The 21,011-nt window shown below is 42.6% G+C and overlaps 1 protein-coding gene across 1 annotated transcript in view; it reads left to right on the top strand.

The window, feature by feature from the left end:
- Positions 1-2,332: 2,332 nt before the first annotated feature.
- Positions 2,333-21,011, top strand: part of UBE2R2 (ubiquitin conjugating enzyme E2 R2) — a 118,362-nt gene continuing 99,683 nt past the window's right edge. The window contains exon 1 of the mRNA XM_032308543.1: positions 2,333-2,932. Within this exon, the coding sequence (XP_032164434.1) occupies positions 2,756-2,932 (177 nt within the window). The 5' untranslated portion in view covers positions 2,333-2,755. The remainder of the gene's footprint in view (positions 2,933-21,011) is intronic.

Here is a 21,011-nt window from a genome sequence, read left to right as displayed (position 1 = left end):
CTACAACATGCCAAACACTGTAGTAGGTTGTATATAAAAAAGAACCTTGTATAAACAAGACCTGTCATCCTTATGGAATTTATAATCTTGAGCACCTACCTACTAGGTGTCTGAGAGGTCCTATTAGGCATGGGTGTGGAGGGTGGGGTTCAATTTGTTGTTGTTGTTACTGATTGTTTTCCTGCTCTTGGCTGTAAGCTCACCAGAACAATTACTTAGTGTCTACTTTGTTTCAAACAATGTGCTGGTTGCTGTGATTCCAGGCATGAATAAGACACACTTGCAACCTACTAATAAACAATGTCTTACCTGCTAGGATAAAAAGGCAGGAGGCAAATTCTAGACTTCCTCTGACCTGAGAATGGAGAACCTTAGTACACACTTCATTATCACATTAGGTTATGAGCCTCCAACAGATACATCTTTATTAGCCCTCTACCTTGGGGCCATGATCATTGCAGATGTTAACTAGGAATTTGTGAGTTTGTTTGAACTCAGGGAGCAGCTTTTGGTCTCGCTGTCAGGTGTATGTTACAGTGGGTTAGACTAGGGATCTACCATCTTCTGGGTCAGGGTGGGACTGTGGTGAGTTTATGAGGGTGAAATGCTTTGAAGATGAACTTTCTGCCTATTTGTCTACTCACATCCTTGTTATTAAAGGTGTCAACATCATCTCCCACGTTCCCAGGTCAGCAATCTTTTTGTCCCTAAATTGAATGGTAGAGGAAGGGAAGTCAGAATGGTTGAGGGCTGGTAGGCAGAATACAGCTATGTCTTCAAATTTTTTTTCTTTCTTTAAAGTTCCTACTTATGGATCATTTACCCTGTGCTAGTCATTGTGTCAAATGCTGTATATAGATGATCTCATTTAATATTTACAATAGTTTAAGTTAGGTGTAATTAACCCTTTATTACAGAAGCTGATGAATAAGGAATGGATAATGTAAATGGTGGGGCTAGGGTTGGAACTTAGGATCTTTTTGATCTTCAAATTCTAAATGTGTGGAACTATCACAGTATCCTGACTTTTCTAAGAAAACGTTTCAGCGGTTATCACAGGACATGCCTTCCCAAGAGAACAGGCTTCTCTAAATATGAGGATTTAAGACTGTCTCCGCATCTCACTTCAGTTAAGATTATCTTAAAAGTCCCTCAGTTCCACTCAGACCTTCCATTTGAAAGATCTATAGGGGTCAAATTTCAACCACAGAGCGCCTGCGTGTGTGTGAATACATTTTTTTTTTTCGTTAAAGATTTTATTTTTAAGTAATCTCTACACACAAGGTGGGGCTTGAATTTGCTACCTCAGGATCAAGGGTCGCATGCTCAGGGACTGAGCCAGCCAGGTGCTCCCATAGTACTTCATTTTACAAATAACTGAGGGTTGCCTAGAGCACTTGCCCCAAATCACAGGGAAGGGCTAGGAACCCAGGTTTAGTCTGCGTTACTACTTCTCTCTTTATTTCCCACAACTTCCTCTTTGTAGTTAAGAGAAGTAGAAGCTGGCCTATCTGCCTTCCCCATTTCTCGGATGGGAATCTGCTCTCCCACCCCACCCCACCGCACCCCGGTGGGTGACACACTGCTCTCCAAGGACACACGGGCTTGAGGGCCCTGCACAAGATATGTCGGGACACTTCTTCCCACCGATAAGATGCATAAACTCAGCATGTTCGTGTTAAGCACCTACTGAGTGCAGGGACGGCCGACTTTGTGTCACGAGAAGAGGCCTGAAGAGGACCAGGGTTCCACGGAGGATGGCTGTGGAAGCCTGTGGATACCTACGCATAGGGAGTGGAAGGGAAGGCGCTGACAGCTCTAGGACCAGTGGTCCCTTCCTGGGAGCTCCCTAGGAACCGCGGCGTCCAGCCGCACACCGTCATTTTGGGGCCAAGGGCATCCCCTGGAGCTACGCTCGATCAGCACACAGCTTGGCCCTTTAAGGGCGGGGGACACGCGTCGGCGTCACAAAGCGCCGCCACCGCACCGGGTGGCAGAAAGGAGGCGGGGAAATGAGCGGAGGAGGGCGGGGGAGGGCGAGGAGGGCGGGGGAGGGAGGGGCGTGCGCACGCGCGTCTGGCCGCCCGCCTCCGAGAGCCGCCCTCCCTCCCGGCGCGCGCCCCTCCTCCCTCTCTCCCTCCCTCCTTCTTCTTGGCTCCGTCGCTCCCGCGGCGCGAGGCGCTCTCGCTCTTCTCCTCCTCCTCCTCCGTCGTCGCCCCTCCCCCCGCGCAGCCGCTGCCGCCGTCGCCGCCGCCGCCGCCGAGAGACCCCCGCGCGCCGCGCTCTCCCCGCCCTCCGGCCCCGCGCGCCCTTCGGCCCCGGCAGCCCCTGAAGAGAACGAGAGGGCGAGCGAGCGCGGCGCTCCCGGGCCGGCTCGGCCCCCTCCCCTCACCATCGCCGGCCCTTCGCCGCCCTCCTCCGCTTCCACCCCCTCTCCCCTCCCCCCCCCAGTCAAGTTGAGGCCCCCTCCGGGGGGGGGGAGGCCCGGGACCGGGAGCGAATTCCCCTAACTCCCTCGGCCCCTCCCCCCACTTGGCCCGAGTGTGAGGAAAAGGGCCCGGCCCGGCCCGCGTCGTGTGTGAGGAGGACCCGGGCGGGCCCACGGGCCGTCTGGGGCCTGGTCCGGCCCGCCGGGTGTGTGAAGACAGGGGCCCGGTGCGGCCCGGCGGAGGGCGAGCGGAGGGGAGGGGCCTCGTCCGGCCCGGCGGGTGCGAAAGGACTGGGGCTCCGGCCCGGCGCCGCCGCCGCCGCCGCGATGGCCCAGCAGCAGATGACCAGCTCGCAGAAGGCCCTGATGCTCGAGCTGAAATCCCTGCAGGAGGAGCCGGTGGAGGGCTTCCGGATCACCCTGGTGGATGAGTCCGACCTCTACAACTGGGAGGTTGCCATCTTCGGACCCCCCAACACCCTCTACGAAGGCGGCTACTTCAAGGTACCCCTACCCCCTCCCAGAGCAGGCTTCCCCAGGCGGAGGCCTCCGCTCCCCGCCGCTTGTGGGGCCAAGAGTGTGAGCGCGAGTGTGTAGAGGGGGCTCCTCACCTTGGCAGCCCCCTCCCCCCATCCGTGGAAGCAGGAAGGCCTTGCTCACCAAGTGCCTTTTCTTTGTCATGGGGGCGGGGGCTGGAGGCCAGACTGCACCGGGAAATAGGAAAGCCTCTCTGGCTAGGGTAGTGGCTACCGGAGGAGGAGGGCTGTCTTTGTTTTGTTTCCCCAGCTGAGGCTGTGTGGGAAGAAAGGTGGTCTTTCCTGTCTCGTTTTCGCATCAGAACCCATCCCCGCGCCGGCTGGAACTGCCCCAGAGGGCATAGTGACCTGCGCTTAGTGGATTGGATCTTTCTTTTTTGGGGGGTGAGGGTGGGGGAAGGGTACTAGTCTGTCATTTCAGAGGCTGCCTAGAGACCTGACACTTTGAGGATTTGATGGGCTTCTTGCGTGGTGGTAGTTCCAACTTCGCATTCCAGTAGGCAGTAATGAATAGGACCCTAGGGGTGGTAAACAAGGGTGCCTGCGTTTCCTTGCCTTTCTCTACTTGAGGGAACGCTAATTTAGTCCCCTCTCTGTTCTCATTCTCTGTTTACTTCAGTGGTATTTCAGAATGCCCTTTGTCCTCACCCTGCCACCAACTTTACTGGCTCCCCCCCTCCCCCCATGTAGGAGTATCTGCAGACGGTGGAACATGTTATGTAGGGAGATTGATAGTTTCCCACTTCAGGAAGACTGAAGTGAAACGTTTTACTCAGGTGGTTAGCTCTAGCGAATGGGGTGGTTTCACAGATGAAAAGTATCTGAGGTGAGAGGTTTTCACTGAGTAGGACTGTTCCTTAGGCACCCATGATTTTAGAACAGTGGTTATTATCATGATATCTTGAATCCAGTGGTTTTCTTTCTTTTTTAAAAATTCCATTTCTTTTTTTAAATTTTAAGATAACTTGGCGATATTGGGGTTTATTGGCTTTTTTGTTTGTTTCTTTCTTTTATCATTTTTATAGGGACAAATCATAGATTGAAGGTAGAATGTTTTTAAATAGTGGAGGCAGAGACAGAAAATTAATGCTAGGGAATCCATTTAATTTTATTTCCAAAAGTAAGTAAAATAGAGCAGTGAGTCAATCTTAGTTTGTTTTGAAGGGAGGGGCTATCTTGGCATAAGTTTTAAATGAGTGTCTTAGTCATGTCGTTATGATGTACATTTTTAGGATTACCCAGTTTTGTTTTTCTGTCCTTAAGGTAGAACCTTCAATGTCAGCTTTGAAATTGGGTCAACTTTGTAGAAAATGTGAAGAATTGACAGGGAGATGTTTAATATTCATGCCTGTGATAGTCTGTGAATACCTAGTAAAAACACATCTTTAGAAGATTGTGTAAGAGCAGTTCTCTTACCAACTATATGCTTAATGTCTTGTGGTCACCATACATTATACCTTTTAAGATGCAGATATTAAGGAACAAGTTATTAGTGACAAATTGGAGAAGGTATTGCTGTGTCTGCTGGCTAACTTTAGTGACATGAAGTTTCATTTCCATAAAGTGTCATTATTTGGGACAGTTGAGAGTCAAGGTGAATGGGTACTAATTAGAATAATCTCTATTTCAGTGTTTTGAAAACTATGTGAAAGGAAATAATGGGTGCAAATTGCAATATTTTTGCTTAAGTAGCAGGAAAAGGACTGTGGAGAATCCTCTCAGTTTGAAATAGGAGTATGGAAAGAGGATTCCCTACGGTGGCAAACATTGATTTCAGTTAAGTGCTTTGTAATTTCAGTCCTACTAGAAAGAATGGTTGAATTTCTTTGTATATGTTAGATTTCTTAATTTTTTTATATTTATTATATTTTTTAAAGTTTTGTTTTGTTTAATTTGAGAGAGAGCAAGCAATGAGCAGTGGGGAGGGAAAGAGAGAGGGAGAAGTAGACTCCGTGCCTAGCAGGGAGCCTGACCCAGTGCTGAATCCCAGGACCCTGAGAGCATGACCCGAGCCAAAGGCAGACACTTAACCACTTAACCTGTCTAAACCACCCAGGCACCCCAATCTTTTTTTACCTTTAATTAGAACATTTAATAATGTATGAAAATTCTTAGACAGGTTTTATGTTTTAGTTTTGTGTGAGAATTCTGTCAGTTTTGTTTTCTTCTATTTTATTCCTTATCGTATGGCCTTTTATCCCAAAAATCTTTTGTTGAAAAAAGGCAAGGGGTGCCTGGGTGGCTCAGTGGGTTAAAGCCTCTGCCTTCAGCTCAGGTCATGATCCTAGGGTTCTGGGATCGAACGCCACATCAGGCTCTCTGCTCAGCAAGGAGCCTGCTGCTTCCTCTCTGACTGCTCTGCCTACTTGCGATTTCTGTCAAATAAATAAATAAATAAAATCTTAAAAAAAAAAAAGGAAAAATGGCAAATTTATGGTCATGAGCAGTTAATACTGGTGACAGGTCTAAAACCATTGTTTTTTATTTCATTGCTTTTGTCATAAAACAAGGCTTTTAGTGTATTCCACTACAGCTGCAGTTAGAAGTTGGCACAGACCTTTTTCTACCACTATTCTCCCATATCGAATGATAGTTCTTGAACATTTAGTATAATTTATTTTCAAGTTTAATTCTTTTGTTTTCCAAAAGATTCTGAAGGCAGTGAGACCGCCATTCATTTTTAAATTTTTCATAATGTTACTCTTTTACTTTTACATATTAATAGGCTTCTTATTGATCTTTTTCACTGTGAAATAGTTGGCTCCAGTCTAACTGTGGCATCTGTTGTGGTAGAAACCAGGACTTCGTATTTCACAAATTTTTTTCTATTCATCTTGCTTTTGTTTTTTAAACATCTCAAAAAAAAAAAATCTCAAGTTGTGTGTTTCTTAGCTCTGGGATTTGGGGGTAGCATGTGTGATGGGTATAGGTAGTTTCTTGTTCCTGTTTTTCTGGATATTATAAAATCTTTTTGGCCTTGATTTTTGCCCAGTCTTGATCTCATCTCTTAAGACTTACCGAGTGAACGTCTTTGCTGCTTCTATTTTTTCCTCTAGGGGTCACTCATTAAAAAACACAAAGTAGGAGATGGCTTGGAACAGAGAACACCTCTGAACTTAATTTTGCTGCTGTAGAGCAAGTTGGAATTTTATTATGTTACTGGATAAATAAATTGTTGATCAAGTGAGCAGTTAATGATGACTTAACAAGTTCACTCTTTTTTTTTTTTTTTTAAAGATTTTATTTATTTATTTGACAGAGAGAAATCACAAGTAGGCAGAGAGGCAGGCAGAGAGAGAGGAAGGGAAGCAGGCCCCCTGCTGAGCAGAGAGCCCGATGTGGGACTCGATCCCAGGACCCTGGAATCATGACCTGAGCCGAAGGCAGCGGCTTAACCCACTGAGCCACCCAGGCGTCCCTTAACAAGTTCACTCTTTTCAAGTACTTCTGCTAGTGATCATAACTTAGTATGGCTGCTTTGGTATAGAACTCCTTGGAGCTCCTGCATTATGTACTGAAAGCGCGGTAGCAGTGAGTCTAGAGATCAGAAAGTGAAGAGTGCCTAGAGGTGCCTGGCTGGCACAGTAGTTGGTAGAGCATGTGACTCTTGATTGCAGGGTTGTGAGTTTGAGGCCCATGTTGGGTGGAGAGATTAAAAAAAAGAAGGAAAGAGTATTTTTCATGATGTTCATAACTTAAAAGTTTAAATGATACAGAAGACTTAAAATATTGCAGTTAACTTTTCATAGGTTGATTTTATTCAGTAATGTGGTTGGGACAGTGAAATACGGGTATTTCCATTTTTAGAAAATTTCAAACTGATAATTTAGGAAAGTGTTTGTTATATACTATAAGTTTTCTTTAATCGAAGCTTCTTTATCAGACTTAACACTTTGATTTATTTATTCATCTTTTAGAAAAGATTTTAATTTATTTCATAGAGAGAGAGCAAATGCATGGGCAAGGGGTGGGATAGAGGGAGGGGCAGCGGGAGAGGGAGAAGCAGACTCCTCCCCGCTGAGCAAGGAGCCTGATGTGGTACTCCATCCCTTGCCCCGGGGATCATGACCCCCACCCAAAGACAGAAGCTTAACAACTGAGCTACCCAGGAGCCCCCACTTTGAATTATATTAAAGAAACTCTTCAATAGTTTAAAAAAATAATGGATATGTATTATTTTAATTTGTTCTGGAATAAAATGAATCTTTTCTGTACTTTTTGGTGCCCCCCCCCCCCCAATCCAACCCAGAACACTACCAAAATTAACCTTTAGGCCTGGCAATAGCATACTCTATTTTGTGACTCTGATTCTTAAGATAGAGTTGAAACAATTATTTAAAAAAAGTGATTCTTAGTCTTTTTGTTATATGGATTCTTTTGAGAAACAGTTTTCTTTAGGAAAACATTGGCACATATAAACTAGTTTGTATACATTTTCAGAGGGTTAACAGATGGGTTAAGAATTCCGGTTTTAAAGGATTTGGATAGGTACCTTAACTTTAAAATCATAAAAATAGTGCTTTTTAAAAAAATCATATAATGAGTCTTTCTGTAATTAAAGCTATCTTATTTCTTAATTTTTCCTCAGTCTCTCTGAGAATACCTCTTAGAGCTTTTAGCTGTAACCTTTTCTGGAAGCTGAACTTGGCTTGAGTGCTGAGTGAACTAAGGCAGCACTGTAAATGGAAACATAGTTAATGTCCAGTGGTTTGAGGCACTACTGTAAATGTAGTTTTAGTGTTCCCCCACTGCCCCCCCATGGCAAAAGTATAGCACCTCAGTATTTTATAGAATATTCTTTTATCCTGTTGATTCCAAAAGGCTTTTTAAAATTTTTTTTTAAAATTTTTAAAAAAGAATTTATTTATTTATTTGACAGAGATCACAAGTAGGCAGAGAGGCAAGCAGAGTGAGAGGGGGGAAGCAGGCTCGCTGCTGAGCAGAGAGCCCAATGCCGGCCTGGATCCCAGGACCCTGAGATCATGACCTGAGTGGAAGGCAGAGGCTTAACCCACCGCCCCACCTCTGCCTGCTTCTCTGCCTACTTGTGATCTTTCTCTCTCTGTCAAATAAATAAATAAAATCTAAAAAAAAAAAAATCTTTGTGCAGACTTTACAGAAATGTGAAGCGTGGGTATTAGGTACGTGTTTGTAAATGGTGACTTAAACTTTAAAGTTCTTACGGTTTTTTTTTCTTTTTAATACCTTACCTATTAGCTCACGGGCATGTTTGAGCGCACTCCCCAAAGCTTTAAAGTTTGAGCATTTGTCAACATAACTATAGTCTATCATGATTAAACCTTCTATTCCATTTTTGCAACTTAGCATTACTGTTCCTAGTTTAAGATTCCAGAAGAACCTGTCTTGTTGGGGACAAGTGAATAAAGGAAGCCATCTAACAAATTGGGTCACCTCTGCTAATCTGTTATGGGGAAATAATAGTGAGGAAGCATTAGAAATTCAGGGCTTAGGACTACAGAACTCCACCTTGCTTGAAAGGTCGCATTTAAAACTAAATCTTTTGGGGCACCTGGGTGGCTCAGTCAGTCAGTTAAGCATCTGCCTTTGGCTCAGGTCATGATCACAGGTCCTGGGATTGAGCTAAATTTTGGGCTCTCTGCTCAGCTGGGAGCCTGCTTCTCCCTTGCCCTCTGCCTCTCTCCCCTGTTACTACACTCTCTTTTTCTCTGACCAAATTTTAAAAAATTTTCTTTTACTTAAGTTTAAAGGTCCCAAGGGTAATTATTATCTGTTCCTCCAAATTATGGGTCGAGATTGTTATGATGACTTCTGTTTATATCTTAAATTCACAGGAAAAAATGGATTTTTTGTTTTTGGACTACTTGAATTAGAGCATGATAAATCCTATTGCAGAAAGATTTTTTTTAAATTGGCGAATATATATAATAGCAACTTTTCTCGTTACTTTGGGGAGTGGGTTAGTGCTAGAGTTGAGAAATAGAAGTCTTTTTTTTTTTTTTTTTGAAGATTTTATTTATTTATTTGACAGAGAGAGAGAGATCACAAGTACACAGAGAGGCAGGCAGAGAGAGAGGGGGAAGCAGGCTCCCCGCTGAGTAGAGAGCCCGACTCTGGGCTCGGTCCTAGGACCCTGGGATCACGACCTGAGCCAAAGGCAGAGGCTTTAACCTCTGAGCCACCCAGGCGCCCTGAGAAATAGAAGTCTTAAAACTAGTTTTGGAGTTAGAAATGAATACATGTCTCACAGAAATGACTGTGGGAAGATGATGGGGGGGTGTAAATTTCTTAATGTGATACTGGTTTATGCTTTTAAAATAATAATGCTTTAATATTTTTCCAAATAAATTTAAGCGTCATAGGAAACTGGAGTAGTTTTAATGTTAAAGCCTTTTTATTCTTTCAGCTGAGTCTATTAAGTGGTACTTATTACCTCTATTTTAGCATCTTTAGATCAGTGCCATAGTTTTTTTTTTTTTTTTAAGATTTTATTTATTTATTTGACAGATCACAAGTAGGCAGAAAGACAGGCAGGGAGAGCGAGGAAACAGGCTCCCTGCTGAGCAGAGAGACTGACGTGGGACTGGATTCCAGGGCCCTGAGATCATGACCTGAGCAGAAGGCAGAGGCTTTAACCCACTGTGCCACCCAGGCGCCCAGTGCCATAGTTTTAATCTAGATTTCTAAATTTCATAATTCATTATTTATCTGTTTTGTTGTATTTGCTGCATGGGTAGCTGATATTTAATTTGTGGGATAAATCCTATGGAATCATTTGGATTATGTGTCTCACTTAGTAACATACGTAGTCATTTAGATTGTAAATATCAAATGATTACTATCTTGTTGAAGATAACCATGGCCCCCATTTATAAGATAATATTAAGAACTGGCGAAGTTACAGCAGTTGGGGCAATATGTAATAACAGAATAAAACAGAATAACTTAACTTAGAAAAAAGTTTTTTTTTTTTCGAAGATTTTATTTGAGAGAGGGAGAGAACATGAGCACAGGGAGGGACAGAGGGAGAAGAAGAGGGAGAAGGAGACTCCTGTCTGAGCACGAAGCCAGATAGCAGGGCTCAATCCCAGAACCCCGAGACCATGACCCAAGCTGAAGTCAGATGCCTAACTGACTCAGCCACTGAGGTGCCCGTAGAAATAACTTTGTTTGTTTGTTTAATTTTCGATTCGCCAACATATAGTACATCGTTAGTTTTTGGTATAAGATTTATTATTTTTTTTTTTTTTTTTTTTTTTTTTTTAAAAGATTTTATTTATTTATTTGACAGAGAGAGATCACAAGTAGGCAGAGAGGCAGGCAGAGAGAGAGAGAGAGGAGGAAGCAGGCTCCCCGCTGAGCAGAGAGCCCGACGCGGGACTCGATCCCAGGACCCTGAGATCATGACCCGAGCCGAAGGCAGTGGCTTAACCCACTGAGCCACCCAGGTGCCCAAGATTTATTATTTTTTTAAAGATTTTCTTTATTCATTTTTGTGTGAGAGAGAACTCCACACAAGCAGTAGTGGGACAGGGCAGAGAGACAAGTAGACTCCCTGCTGAGCAAGGACGCCTCTGTGGGACCTGACCCCAGGAGTCTGGGATCATGACCTGAGTTACAGGCAGATGGTTAACCAACTGAGCCACCCAGGTGCCCTAGAAATAAGATTTAGGAAAAAAAAGGTTTTATTTATTTATTTGACAGAGATCATAAGTAGGCAGAGAGGCAGGTAGAGAGAGGAGGAAGCAGGCTCCCCGCGGAGCAGAGACCCTGATGAGGGGTCCATCTCAGGACCCTGGGATCACGACCCGAGGTGAAGGCAGAGGCTTTAACCCACTGAGCCACCCAGGCGCCCCTAGAAATAAGATTTTTAAATTTACTTACAGTCATACCTGATATGTATAAGACAAAACAATATCCTTCATATAATTTGAAACTTTAATTTTGAAATTGTTGGTAGAGGCACAGGTAAAATTAGTGTGTAGTATTTTATTTTCACATGTCATTAAAAAAAAAAAAAAAGATTTATTTATTTTTAGAGACAGGCAGAGGGAGAAAGTCTCCTAAGCAGACTGTGCAGAGAGTGGAACCTGACTCTGTCTTACTAGTCTGAGATATGACTTGAGCTGAAACCAAGAGCCAGAGACTTAATCGACTGTGCCATCCAGGCGTCCCTATATTCACAGGTCACTTTTGATTGAAAAATATTATTACTCAGATTATTTACCTTATTTACCAAGTTGAATCTAAGTCAGTTTTGAATATTAAATGAAACAAAAGTCCACACTAAATAAGGAAAAGATTTGCCACTAATAAGAACATTAAGAAGTTGGACAATAGGTTCTGAAGCCAGTTCTCAAAGAATTCTGAATTGTTTTGAGCAGTGTGGGTGTAGCACTGTTTGAGGGAGGGTATGGCCAGCCTTCTGAGGCATTTGCTCTGAAGGGGGCAAAGGTCATTTGAATTCTGGTAGTTGGATTAGGAAAAACAAACAAACAAACAAACACACTTTTAAACCCATCTTGATCTTAATCACTCAACTGCCCCCCACCCCATTGGCTAAATAGGAATAATGATGTATTCAAGCTGCTAAGGACTAAGCACTGTGGAAAAACCTCCATGCTAATGTTAAAAAAAAAAAAAAAAAAAAACTAACTATGTTCTCAGGGGTCCTACCTGGAGTCCTTTGGAATTTGTTAATCATATTTCAGCATTTACCCTGAAAAAGCATGACAGAAAATTTGCTAGACGAAGAGTGAAATGTCTTATTGACAATAAGGAAATTACTGTAGAATTTAGATTTAAGATTTAAATCTGGGGGTGCCTGGGTGGCTCAGAGGGTTAAGCCTCTGCCTTCGGCTCAGGTCATGGTCTCCGGGTCCTGGGATCCAGACCCGCATAGGGTTGTCTGCTCAGCAGGGAGCCTGCTTCCCGCTCTCCCTCTACCTGCCTCTCTGTCTACTTGTGATCTGTCTCTCTCTGTCAAATAAATAAATAAAATCTTAAAAAAAAAATTAAATTTGGTTGAGCATCTATTTCTTGGTTTTGGCTTAGGTCATGATCTCTGGGTCCTGGAATCCCCGTGCTTCCTGCTCCATACTCAGCAGGGAGTCTGCTTGTGTCCTCTTTCTGCCCCTCTCTGGGCTAGTGCTCTCTCTCTTTTTTAAAAAAGGGAGGGCTTTAAAATGAGGAGAGCACTTCCTGAGTTTTTAATTAAATCTCCATCTTATGTAACCTTTTTCTGAAGATTTTTTAATGGTAAAGTATGGAATAAATTAGGTTCACAGAGGTTCCTTAAATTAAAAATGGTGCTAATAAGTGGCAAAACTGGAAAAGTTACTTGAGGATAGGTAGGTAAGTACTATATTAAGGAAATCAGTAGTGTGTGAGCCTAAATACTCTTAGATAATGTGCTCGTTTAAGAAATGCCACTGGGTCTTTGGATTTCCTTAGCATTTGGCAGAGGACCTAAAACAGTAAGTACTTATTTTGGGGGAAGTCACATCCTTTGAGAATGACAGCCTTCTTCCTTCCTAATGGATGCAGTTTCAAGGAATTACTGATCTCTAAATTTTTTCCATAGACCTTAGATGGTCAACTCCTAGTCTAGGATATGTGGTAGACTAAAGCGGCTAAATATTTAGACTGCTTAGTTACTCTAGTTGTGCTTTTCCCTTTTGGGAAGTTGCATTTTATTTAGTTTTGACATTTTATCTATAGTTACTTGTTTCTCTGAATTAGATCTCATGTTCTTGATGACCAAAGTTTTAACTAAAAATTAAGATTGAAATATTGATTATACGGTAATACAGCACATTATCTTTGTGTAGGGTTCCTTTTGTAATTTAAGTACTATAAAACTGGGGCACCTGGGTGACTCATTCTAGTGTTCGCCTTCATCTCAGGTCCTGATCCCAGGGTTCTGGGACTGAGCTGCCCATCCCTGCTCAGTTGGGTGTCTCTGCTTCCTCTCCTTGTACACACACCCGCGCTTACTTGCTTACAGTAAGTTAAGATACTTGCAAGCAAGTATCTTATTTAATATCTAATAAAATCTTAATCTAATAAAATCTTTTTAAAAATACCAGAAAACTTCTTTATTTATTAAAAGATTTTATTTATTTATTTGACAGATAGATCACAAGTAGGCAGAGAGGCAGGCAGAGAGAGGAGGAAGCAGGCGCTCTGCGAAGCAGCAGAGCATCTTTTAAAACTAGATGTTTTATTTTTGTTTTGTTATTATGCTCAGTTAGCCACTGTATAGTACATATAGTACATTTTTGATGTTACGTTCAGTGATTCATTAGTTGCATATAACACCCAGCGCTCATCACAGCTTGTGCCCTCCCTAATATCCATCTTCCTGTTAGCCTACCGCCACCCCCCTCCCCTCTGAAACCCTCAGTTTGTTTCCCTGTTTTAGAATTTCTTATAAAGTGGAGGATTTTATTTTATTTTTTAAAAAGATTTTATTTATTTGAGAGAGAGAGACAGAGAGAGAGAACATGAGACAGCATAAGGTCGGAAGGAGAAGCAGACGGAGAGCGGGGAGCCAGATGCAGGAGACTGGATCCTGGTACTCCAGGATCATGACCTGAGCCAAAGACAATTGCTTAACTAACTGAGCCACCCAGGTACCCTAAATTGGAGGATTTTAAAGTAGTGGCTGTAAGTGTCATGATTTTTTTTTTTTTTAAAGATTTATTTATTTATTTATTTTACAGAGATAGTGAGCACAGGCAGATAGAGTGGCAGGCAGAGGCAGAGGGAGAAGCAGGCTCCCCACTGAGCAAGGAGCCGGATGTGGGACTCGATCCCAGGAGGCTGGGATCATGACCTGAGCCGAAGGCAGCTGCTTAACCAACTGAGCCACCCAGGCGTCCCTGTCATGAATATTTTAATGAGGTTCTTGATACATTAAAAAATCAGAATAATTTTTATTTATATTTTAAAGATTTTATTTATTTGACAGAGGGAGATCACAAGTAGACAGAGACAGGCAGAGAGAGAGGGGGGAGGAAGCAGGCTCCCTGCTGAGCAGGACCCTGGGATCATGACCTGAGCCAAAGGCAGAGGCTTTAACCCACTGAGCCACCCAGGCACCCCAGAAAAGCACATTTTTCAAGCTGTATTTATGCTTTGATAATGTTCTCTGTGTGTGTGTATTTTTTTTTTTTTAAGGATTTTATTTATTTGACAGAGAAGTCACAAGTAGGGAGAGCTGGACCACATGGGGCTTGATCCCAGGACCCTGAGACCAGAGGCTTAATCACACTGAGCCACCCAGGTCCCTTGTGTGTATATATTTTGTTAAGGAGTAATTTTGGTGAAGTTTAGCCAAATGTGTGTGCATTTTTCTCCCCCCCCCATATATATAAAGTCTCCTAAATAAAAGATTAACTGCATCTTGCCTGTACTGTTTACATATATACCTTGACCGAATTAATTATTAACAAGGTGGACTAGGCAGGGAACTTTTAAAGTCAGTTAAATTTCTGTGTGAATTATTATAAACAAGCTCTCCTGGGTTATTGTTTGAGCTACCAAGTATGTCTTGAAGTGTACATCTCTAATGAGGCCTGTTAGACATTTCTACTAGTATGACCCCCCCCCTTTTTTTTTTAAAGTATGTTGTATTTATACTAAAGACTTAGACATTGAACTGTAGTCTACCTTTTTAAATTTTTTTAATTTTATTTTTTAATTAAAAAAATTTTTTTTTAAAGATGTTATTTATTTGAGAGAAAGTGAGAGAGAGCATGAGCGAGGAGAAGGTCAGAGGGAGAAGCAGACTCCCCATGGAGCTGAGAGCCCTATGCGGGACTCGATCCGGGACTCCAGGATCATGAGCTGAGCCGAAGGCAGTCGTCCAACCAACTAAGCCACCCAGGCGTCCCTCTACTTTTTTTTAATATGCATTTTCTATATTCACTCTCTGTGATACTGGACAGTGTCTACCCAGTCACACAAGTCTAGAAGCTGGAAATAAGATGATTTCTGCTTTCTCTTTCTACATATCCAGTTATTTTTAGTACCTCATGTCTCTGTTCTTGAGCCCCTCTTCATTCCTGCTGCTACCATGTAAGTTTATACTCAGTTGTCACTCACTTGGACTGTGACGGTAGCCTCTTTGCTGTCTTATACCTCTCCATTCATGATGCTACCAGAGTAATCTTTCTAAAGCTCTAATCTGACTTATCTCCACCAAAAAAAAAAAAAAAAAGATATCTGCTCATCTTTCACAAAATTAGGTAAAAATTTGTGTGGCATACAAGGCCCTTCAAGAACTGTATTTCCAGTTCTTGCCCCATAGGTACTTTTTCACAGCGCCATTGCCTAAGTTGTTACTTGCCTGGAATGCCCTTTTCAGCTTTTATGTGCTCTTTTTAGTCTGGGAAAATTATGGCTTAAATTTTAAAACCCAGTTCACTGTGATCTCTCCTGAAAACTTCTCAGGTTCATCCCTGTAACCTGTGCTCTTGCCAGTTAGAATGTTTTTTGTTTTGTTTTGTTTTGAAGATTTTATTTATTTATTTGACAGACAGAGATCACAACAAGTAGGCAGAGAGGCAGGCGGGGGGCGGGGGCACAGGCTCCCTGCTGAGCAGGACCCTGAGATCATGACCTGAGCTGAAGGCAGAGACTTTAACCCTCTGAGCCACCCAGGTCCCCCCCTCCTCCCCCGACAGTTAGACTGTTTTTTTTTTTTTTTTTTTTAAGATTTTTATTTATTTATTTGATAGAAATCACAAGTAGGCAGAGAGGCAGGCAGAGAGAGAGGGGGAAGCAGGCTCCCCGCTGAGCAGAGAGCCCGATGTGGGGCTCGATCCCAGGACCCTGAGATCATGACCTGAGCCGAAGGCAGAGGCCTAAACCACTGAGCCACCCAGGCGCCCCACAGTTAGACTGTTTTAAGATAAACCCAGACACCCTGTCTTATCATCCGTAATTTACTGGACTCCGCAAAAGATAAGAACTCTTTTTAAAAATATAATTGCATTTTTTTTTAATTTTAAAAAAGATTTTATTTATCTATTTGACAGAGAGAGGAGGAACACAAGTAGGGGGAGTGAGAGAGGAAGAAGCAGTCTCCCGGATGCGGGGCTTAATCCTAGGACCCTGGGATCATGATGTGAACCGAAGGCATATGCTTAACGACTGAGCCACCCAGGCACACTGCATTATTTTACACTGAATAAACAGTAATTTCTACACCTGAAGCTAATGTAACATTGTGTGTCAAATGTACTCAAATTAAAAAAAAAAATCCCTTAGTATTATCTAATATTCAGATTGTCCCAGTCATCTCATTGATAAACCTCTAAGTTCATTTGAATCAGGATCCAAAGTTAAATCCACATTTGCATCTGGTTGATATGCCTCTTAAGGCCTTTTTTTTTTTTTTTTAAAGATTTTTATTTATTTGGCGGGGGGTGGGGTGGGGGAGTGGGAAGCAGGCCCCCTGCTGAGCAGATAGCCTGATGGGGGGGCTCCATCCCAGGACTCTGAAATCATGACCCGAGCTGAAAGCAGAGGTTTAACTCACTGAGCCACCTATGCGCTCCTCTTAAGGCTTTCTTAATTGATAACTCTTCTCTTCTCCCCTCCCCTTTTTCCTTTCTTTTCCTTTTTCCTTTCTTTTCCTTTATCCTTTCCTAGGGAGTGATGGGTCAAGAGAGCACAGGGAGAGAGAACCTTAAGCAGGCTCCATGCTCAGTGCAGAACCTGATGGTGGGGCTCCATCTCACAACTCTGAAATCATGGCCTGAGCTGAGATCAAGGGTTGGACATTTAACCAACTGAGCCACCCAAGCGCCCCTCATCTTTGTCATCTTCTCTTTTTAATAACAGCTTTAGGGGTGCCTGCGTGGCTCATTTGGTTAAGCAACTGTCTTCGGCTCATGTCATGATCCCAGGGTCTTGGGATTGAGTCTTGCATCGGGCTCCTTGCTCCTTGGGAAGCCTTCTCCCTCTCCCACTCCCCTGCTTGTGTTCCCTCTCTTGCTGTCCTTCTGTCAAAATATTTTATTTTTTATTTTTTTATTTTTATTATTTTTTAAATATTTTATTTATTTATTTGAGAGAGAGACAGTGAGAGAGAGCATGAGCGAGGAGAAGGTCAGAGAGAGAAGCAGACTCCCCATGGAGCTCGGAGCCCGGTGTGGACTCGATCCCCGGAATCCAGGATCATGACCTGAGCCACCCAGGCGTCCCTGTCAAAATATTTTAAATAAATAACAGGGGCGCCTGGGTGGCTCAGTGGGTTAAAGCCTCTGCCTTCAGCTCAGGTCATGATTCCTGGGATCGAGCCCCACATCTGGCTCTCTGCTCAGCAGGGAGCCGTTTTCTTCCTCTCTCTCTCTCTCTCTCTCTCTCTGCCTGCCTCTCTGCCTACTTGTGATCTCTATCTGTCAAATAAATAAATAAATAAATCTTTAAAAAAAACCAGTTCAGTGTTTTTTAGTATATTCAGTTTTACAGTCCTCATGACAATCAATTTTAGAACATTTTCTTCATCCAAAAATGTCCCTTACCTGTTAGCAGTCACTCCTCATTTCTCCCTAAGCTCTAAGCAACTAGTCTACTTTCTATGACTATATATTTGCCTATTCCTTAAATATACAGGTTTGTATTTTATATAAATGGAATCGTATAACATAATGGTCGTCTGTGATTGGCTTCTTTAACTTAACACTTTCAAAGTTCCTCTGTTAGCAAGTAATCATAATACTTCATTCCTTTTCATTGTTAAATAATGTTTCAGTGTATGAACATTTGAGTTGTTTTCTACTATTTGGCTATTAAAAATAATGCTGATACGAACATTTATGTACATATATCAGTGTGGACCTATGTTTTCATTTCTCTTGGGTATTTACCTAGGAATAGAATTAATGGGTCATACGAGAACTCAGTGTACCATTTGAGGAACTGAGATTGTTTTCCAGAGTAACTGCACCTTTTAACATTCCTACTAGCAATGTTTGTGAGGACAATGGCAGCAGGCTGTGTGGCAGTTAGAATCTGTTTTTTCTACATCTTCACCAGCACTTTATCTTTCTCTCTTTTTTAAACTTTATTTGTTGCCAGTTGAGTGTATTTAACTACTGAACTGTTTTGGACTGGTGATAATTATATTTTATGACAAACTAAGGATGTTATTAATAATAAGAGTAACGGGGCGCCTGGGTGGCTCAGTGGGTTAAGCCGCTGCCTTCGGCTCAGGTCATGATCTCAGGGTCCTGGGATCGAGTCCCGCATCAGGCTCTCTGCTCGGCGGGGAGCCTGCTTCCTCCTCTCTCTCTCTCTCTGCCTACTGTGATCTCTGTCTGTCAAATAAATAAATAAAATCTTTAAAAAAAAAAATAATAAGAGTAACGGAAATTTACTATGTTTCTAACACAGGGGGTCACCAGACATAATCATGGAAAGCTCTCGCTCCAAAATTACCTAGCTGCATATTTCTTCTGCATTATTTCTTCTCTGCTTTAATTCGTAAAACTTCCCATGCAGGATCTAGTCGTATCTTACCTTCTCATATCTCATGCAACTAAATTTAGATTAGTAGATTTGGTGGAGAAGAATACTAAATTCTTCAGAGTGAAATCTATCATGTGGTATTATACTGGAATTTCATAATTTTAATGATGTAATGAGGGACATTTAGTAAGGGCATTAAGTTATTGTTTCTCTAGGAAAAAATTCAAGCAGCATGAAAGTCTTTCTCTCCCTGAAAATCACTTAACTGTTAGACATTTAATCCTCTAGAAAATATGCAAATTTTCAATATGCAATATGCAAACAATCCTCTGTTCATATGCAAACATATCTATGCATTTTTAAGTTATAAATATGGTTATACTTAGGGGTGCCTGGGTGGGTTCAGTCAGTTAAGCATCTGACTCTTGACTTCGACCTCAGGTCATGATCTTGGGGTTGTGGGATCCAGCCCCAAGTTTGGCTTCCCAGTTGGCAGGAACCCTGCTTGAGTTTCTCTCTTTGCTGCCCCTCCCTGTGCTTGCTCGATCTCTCTCTCTCTCTCAAGTAAACCTTTTAACATTTCTATTTATAATACCTTCTTTGACTTCTTTTTTAGGGACTGGTTATTTTTTGTTGGTCACAGGTGATTATCATAAAGATACCCATCCCACTCAACCCTCCCCACAGGCCTAGGGCAGGGTGGTTCCCCACCCCACACACCTAGAGTAGGGTGGTCAGATTTGTCCCCTTCTGTCTTGTTTCCCCACACTTTCACATTTTGGGGAGTTCTGTGAGCCTGATCACTTAACTCCCTGTATATCTCCCCCTTTGTAGCTCCTCCTGTTTCGTACTCATTCCTCCCCCCTGGAATAGTAACCCCAACTGCCATTAGGGAGTGGGACAATGACTTCTCTGGGTGCTTCCTGCTGAAATGGGGCAGCAGGCTGTGTGGCAATTAGAATCTATCCAGGGATCGGTTCAGGGGCTTTGGGATGGCTCCAGGAGGGTCATGATGGGCAGAAAATGGTACATGCATCAGCACATGGTACATGCATCAGCACATTCAAAAGGATGTACCTGAAAGGGGAACCCTCTTATACTATTGGACAACTTTTTTTTTTTTTTTTTAAAGATTTTATTTACTACTTTGATGGAGAGCACGAGCAGCCAGTGGGAGCAGCAAGCAGAGTGAGAGGAGAAGCCAGCTCCTGCTGATCAAGGAGCCTGACGTGGGCCCAATCCCAGGACTCTGGGATCAAGACCTGATGCTTAACCTATGAAGCCACCCAGACTCCTCTAGCTTTTTACTTTTCTAAGCAAAGCTTAAAGGGACATTTTTATTTTTTTAAAGATTTTATTTATTTATTTGAGAGAAAGGGAATGAGAGAGAGAGAGAGCATGAGAAGGGGGAGGGTGAAGGGAGAAGCAGAGTTCCTGCTGCGCAGGGAGCCTGATGGGAGACTCGATTCTGGGACTCCCAAGATCATGACCTGGGTCTAAGGCAAGTCCTTTAACCAACTGAGCCACCCAGGAGTCCTTTTTTTTTTTTTTTTTTTAATATTTTTTAAAAATTTATTTATTTGGGGCACCTGGGTGGCTCAGTGGTTTGGGCTGCTGCCTTCGGCTCGGGTCATGATCTCAGGGTCCTGGGATCGAGCCCCGCATCGGGCTCCCTGCTCCGCAGGAAGCCTGCTTCCCTCTCTCTCTCTCTCTCTCTCTGCCTGCCTCTCTGCCTACTTGTGATCTCTGTCTGTCAAATAAATAAATAAAATCTTTAAAAAAAAATAAATAAAATAAAATTTATTTATTTGTCAGAGAGAGAGAGAGAGCAAGCGAGCACAGGTAGACAGAGTGGCAGGCAGAGGCAGAGGGAGAAGCAGGCTCCCTGCTGAGCAAGGAGCCCAATGTGGGACTCGATCCCAGGACTCGAGGATCACAACGTGAGCCGAAGGCAGCCGCTTAACCTACTGAGCCACCAAGACATCCCACCTAGGAGTCCTTTAAAGGGACATTTTTACATATCTATATTGTAAATAGATTTGCTGGATTAAAGATAGATGTATTTAAATTTTACTAGAAAGTCAAATTACCTTTCAGAAATAATAATTTTTTAAAAAATTTTATTTATTTTTATTTGAGAGAGTGAGGGGGAGAAGGTTAGAGAGAGGGAGAAGCAGACTCCCTCCCCATGGAGCTGGGAGTCTGATGTGGGGACTCGATCCTGGGACTCCGGGATCATGACCTGAGCCAAAGGTAGTCTCTTAACCAACTGAGCCACCCAGGCACCCCAAAGAAATACTGATTTTTATTATATAATGTATATGAGTATTATCAAACTATAAAATTGGCAGTTCTGATAAATCAGGTTTAATGATGGTTGTTTCCCTTAACTATGAATGAAATTTAGCTTTCATGTCATTGGCCATTTGTAATATATATGTAAGTTATTTATACTTGTCCTTTGCACATTTTTCTTTAGGTTTTGTTTTTGTTTGTTTTACCAAGGATAAAGGATGTTTACATGAAGAAGGTCATCATTTGTCAGATACATTGCTTGTTGCAGTATCTTTCCCTATGTGTCATTTATG

Source organism: Mustela erminea, chromosome 12 (assembly GCF_009829155.1).
Source record: "Mustela erminea isolate mMusErm1 chromosome 12, mMusErm1.Pri, whole genome shotgun sequence".
In the NCBI taxonomy this organism is placed as follows: domain Eukaryota; kingdom Metazoa; phylum Chordata; class Mammalia; order Carnivora; family Mustelidae; genus Mustela; species Mustela erminea.
This window is presented reverse-complemented; position numbering and strand designations above follow the sequence as displayed.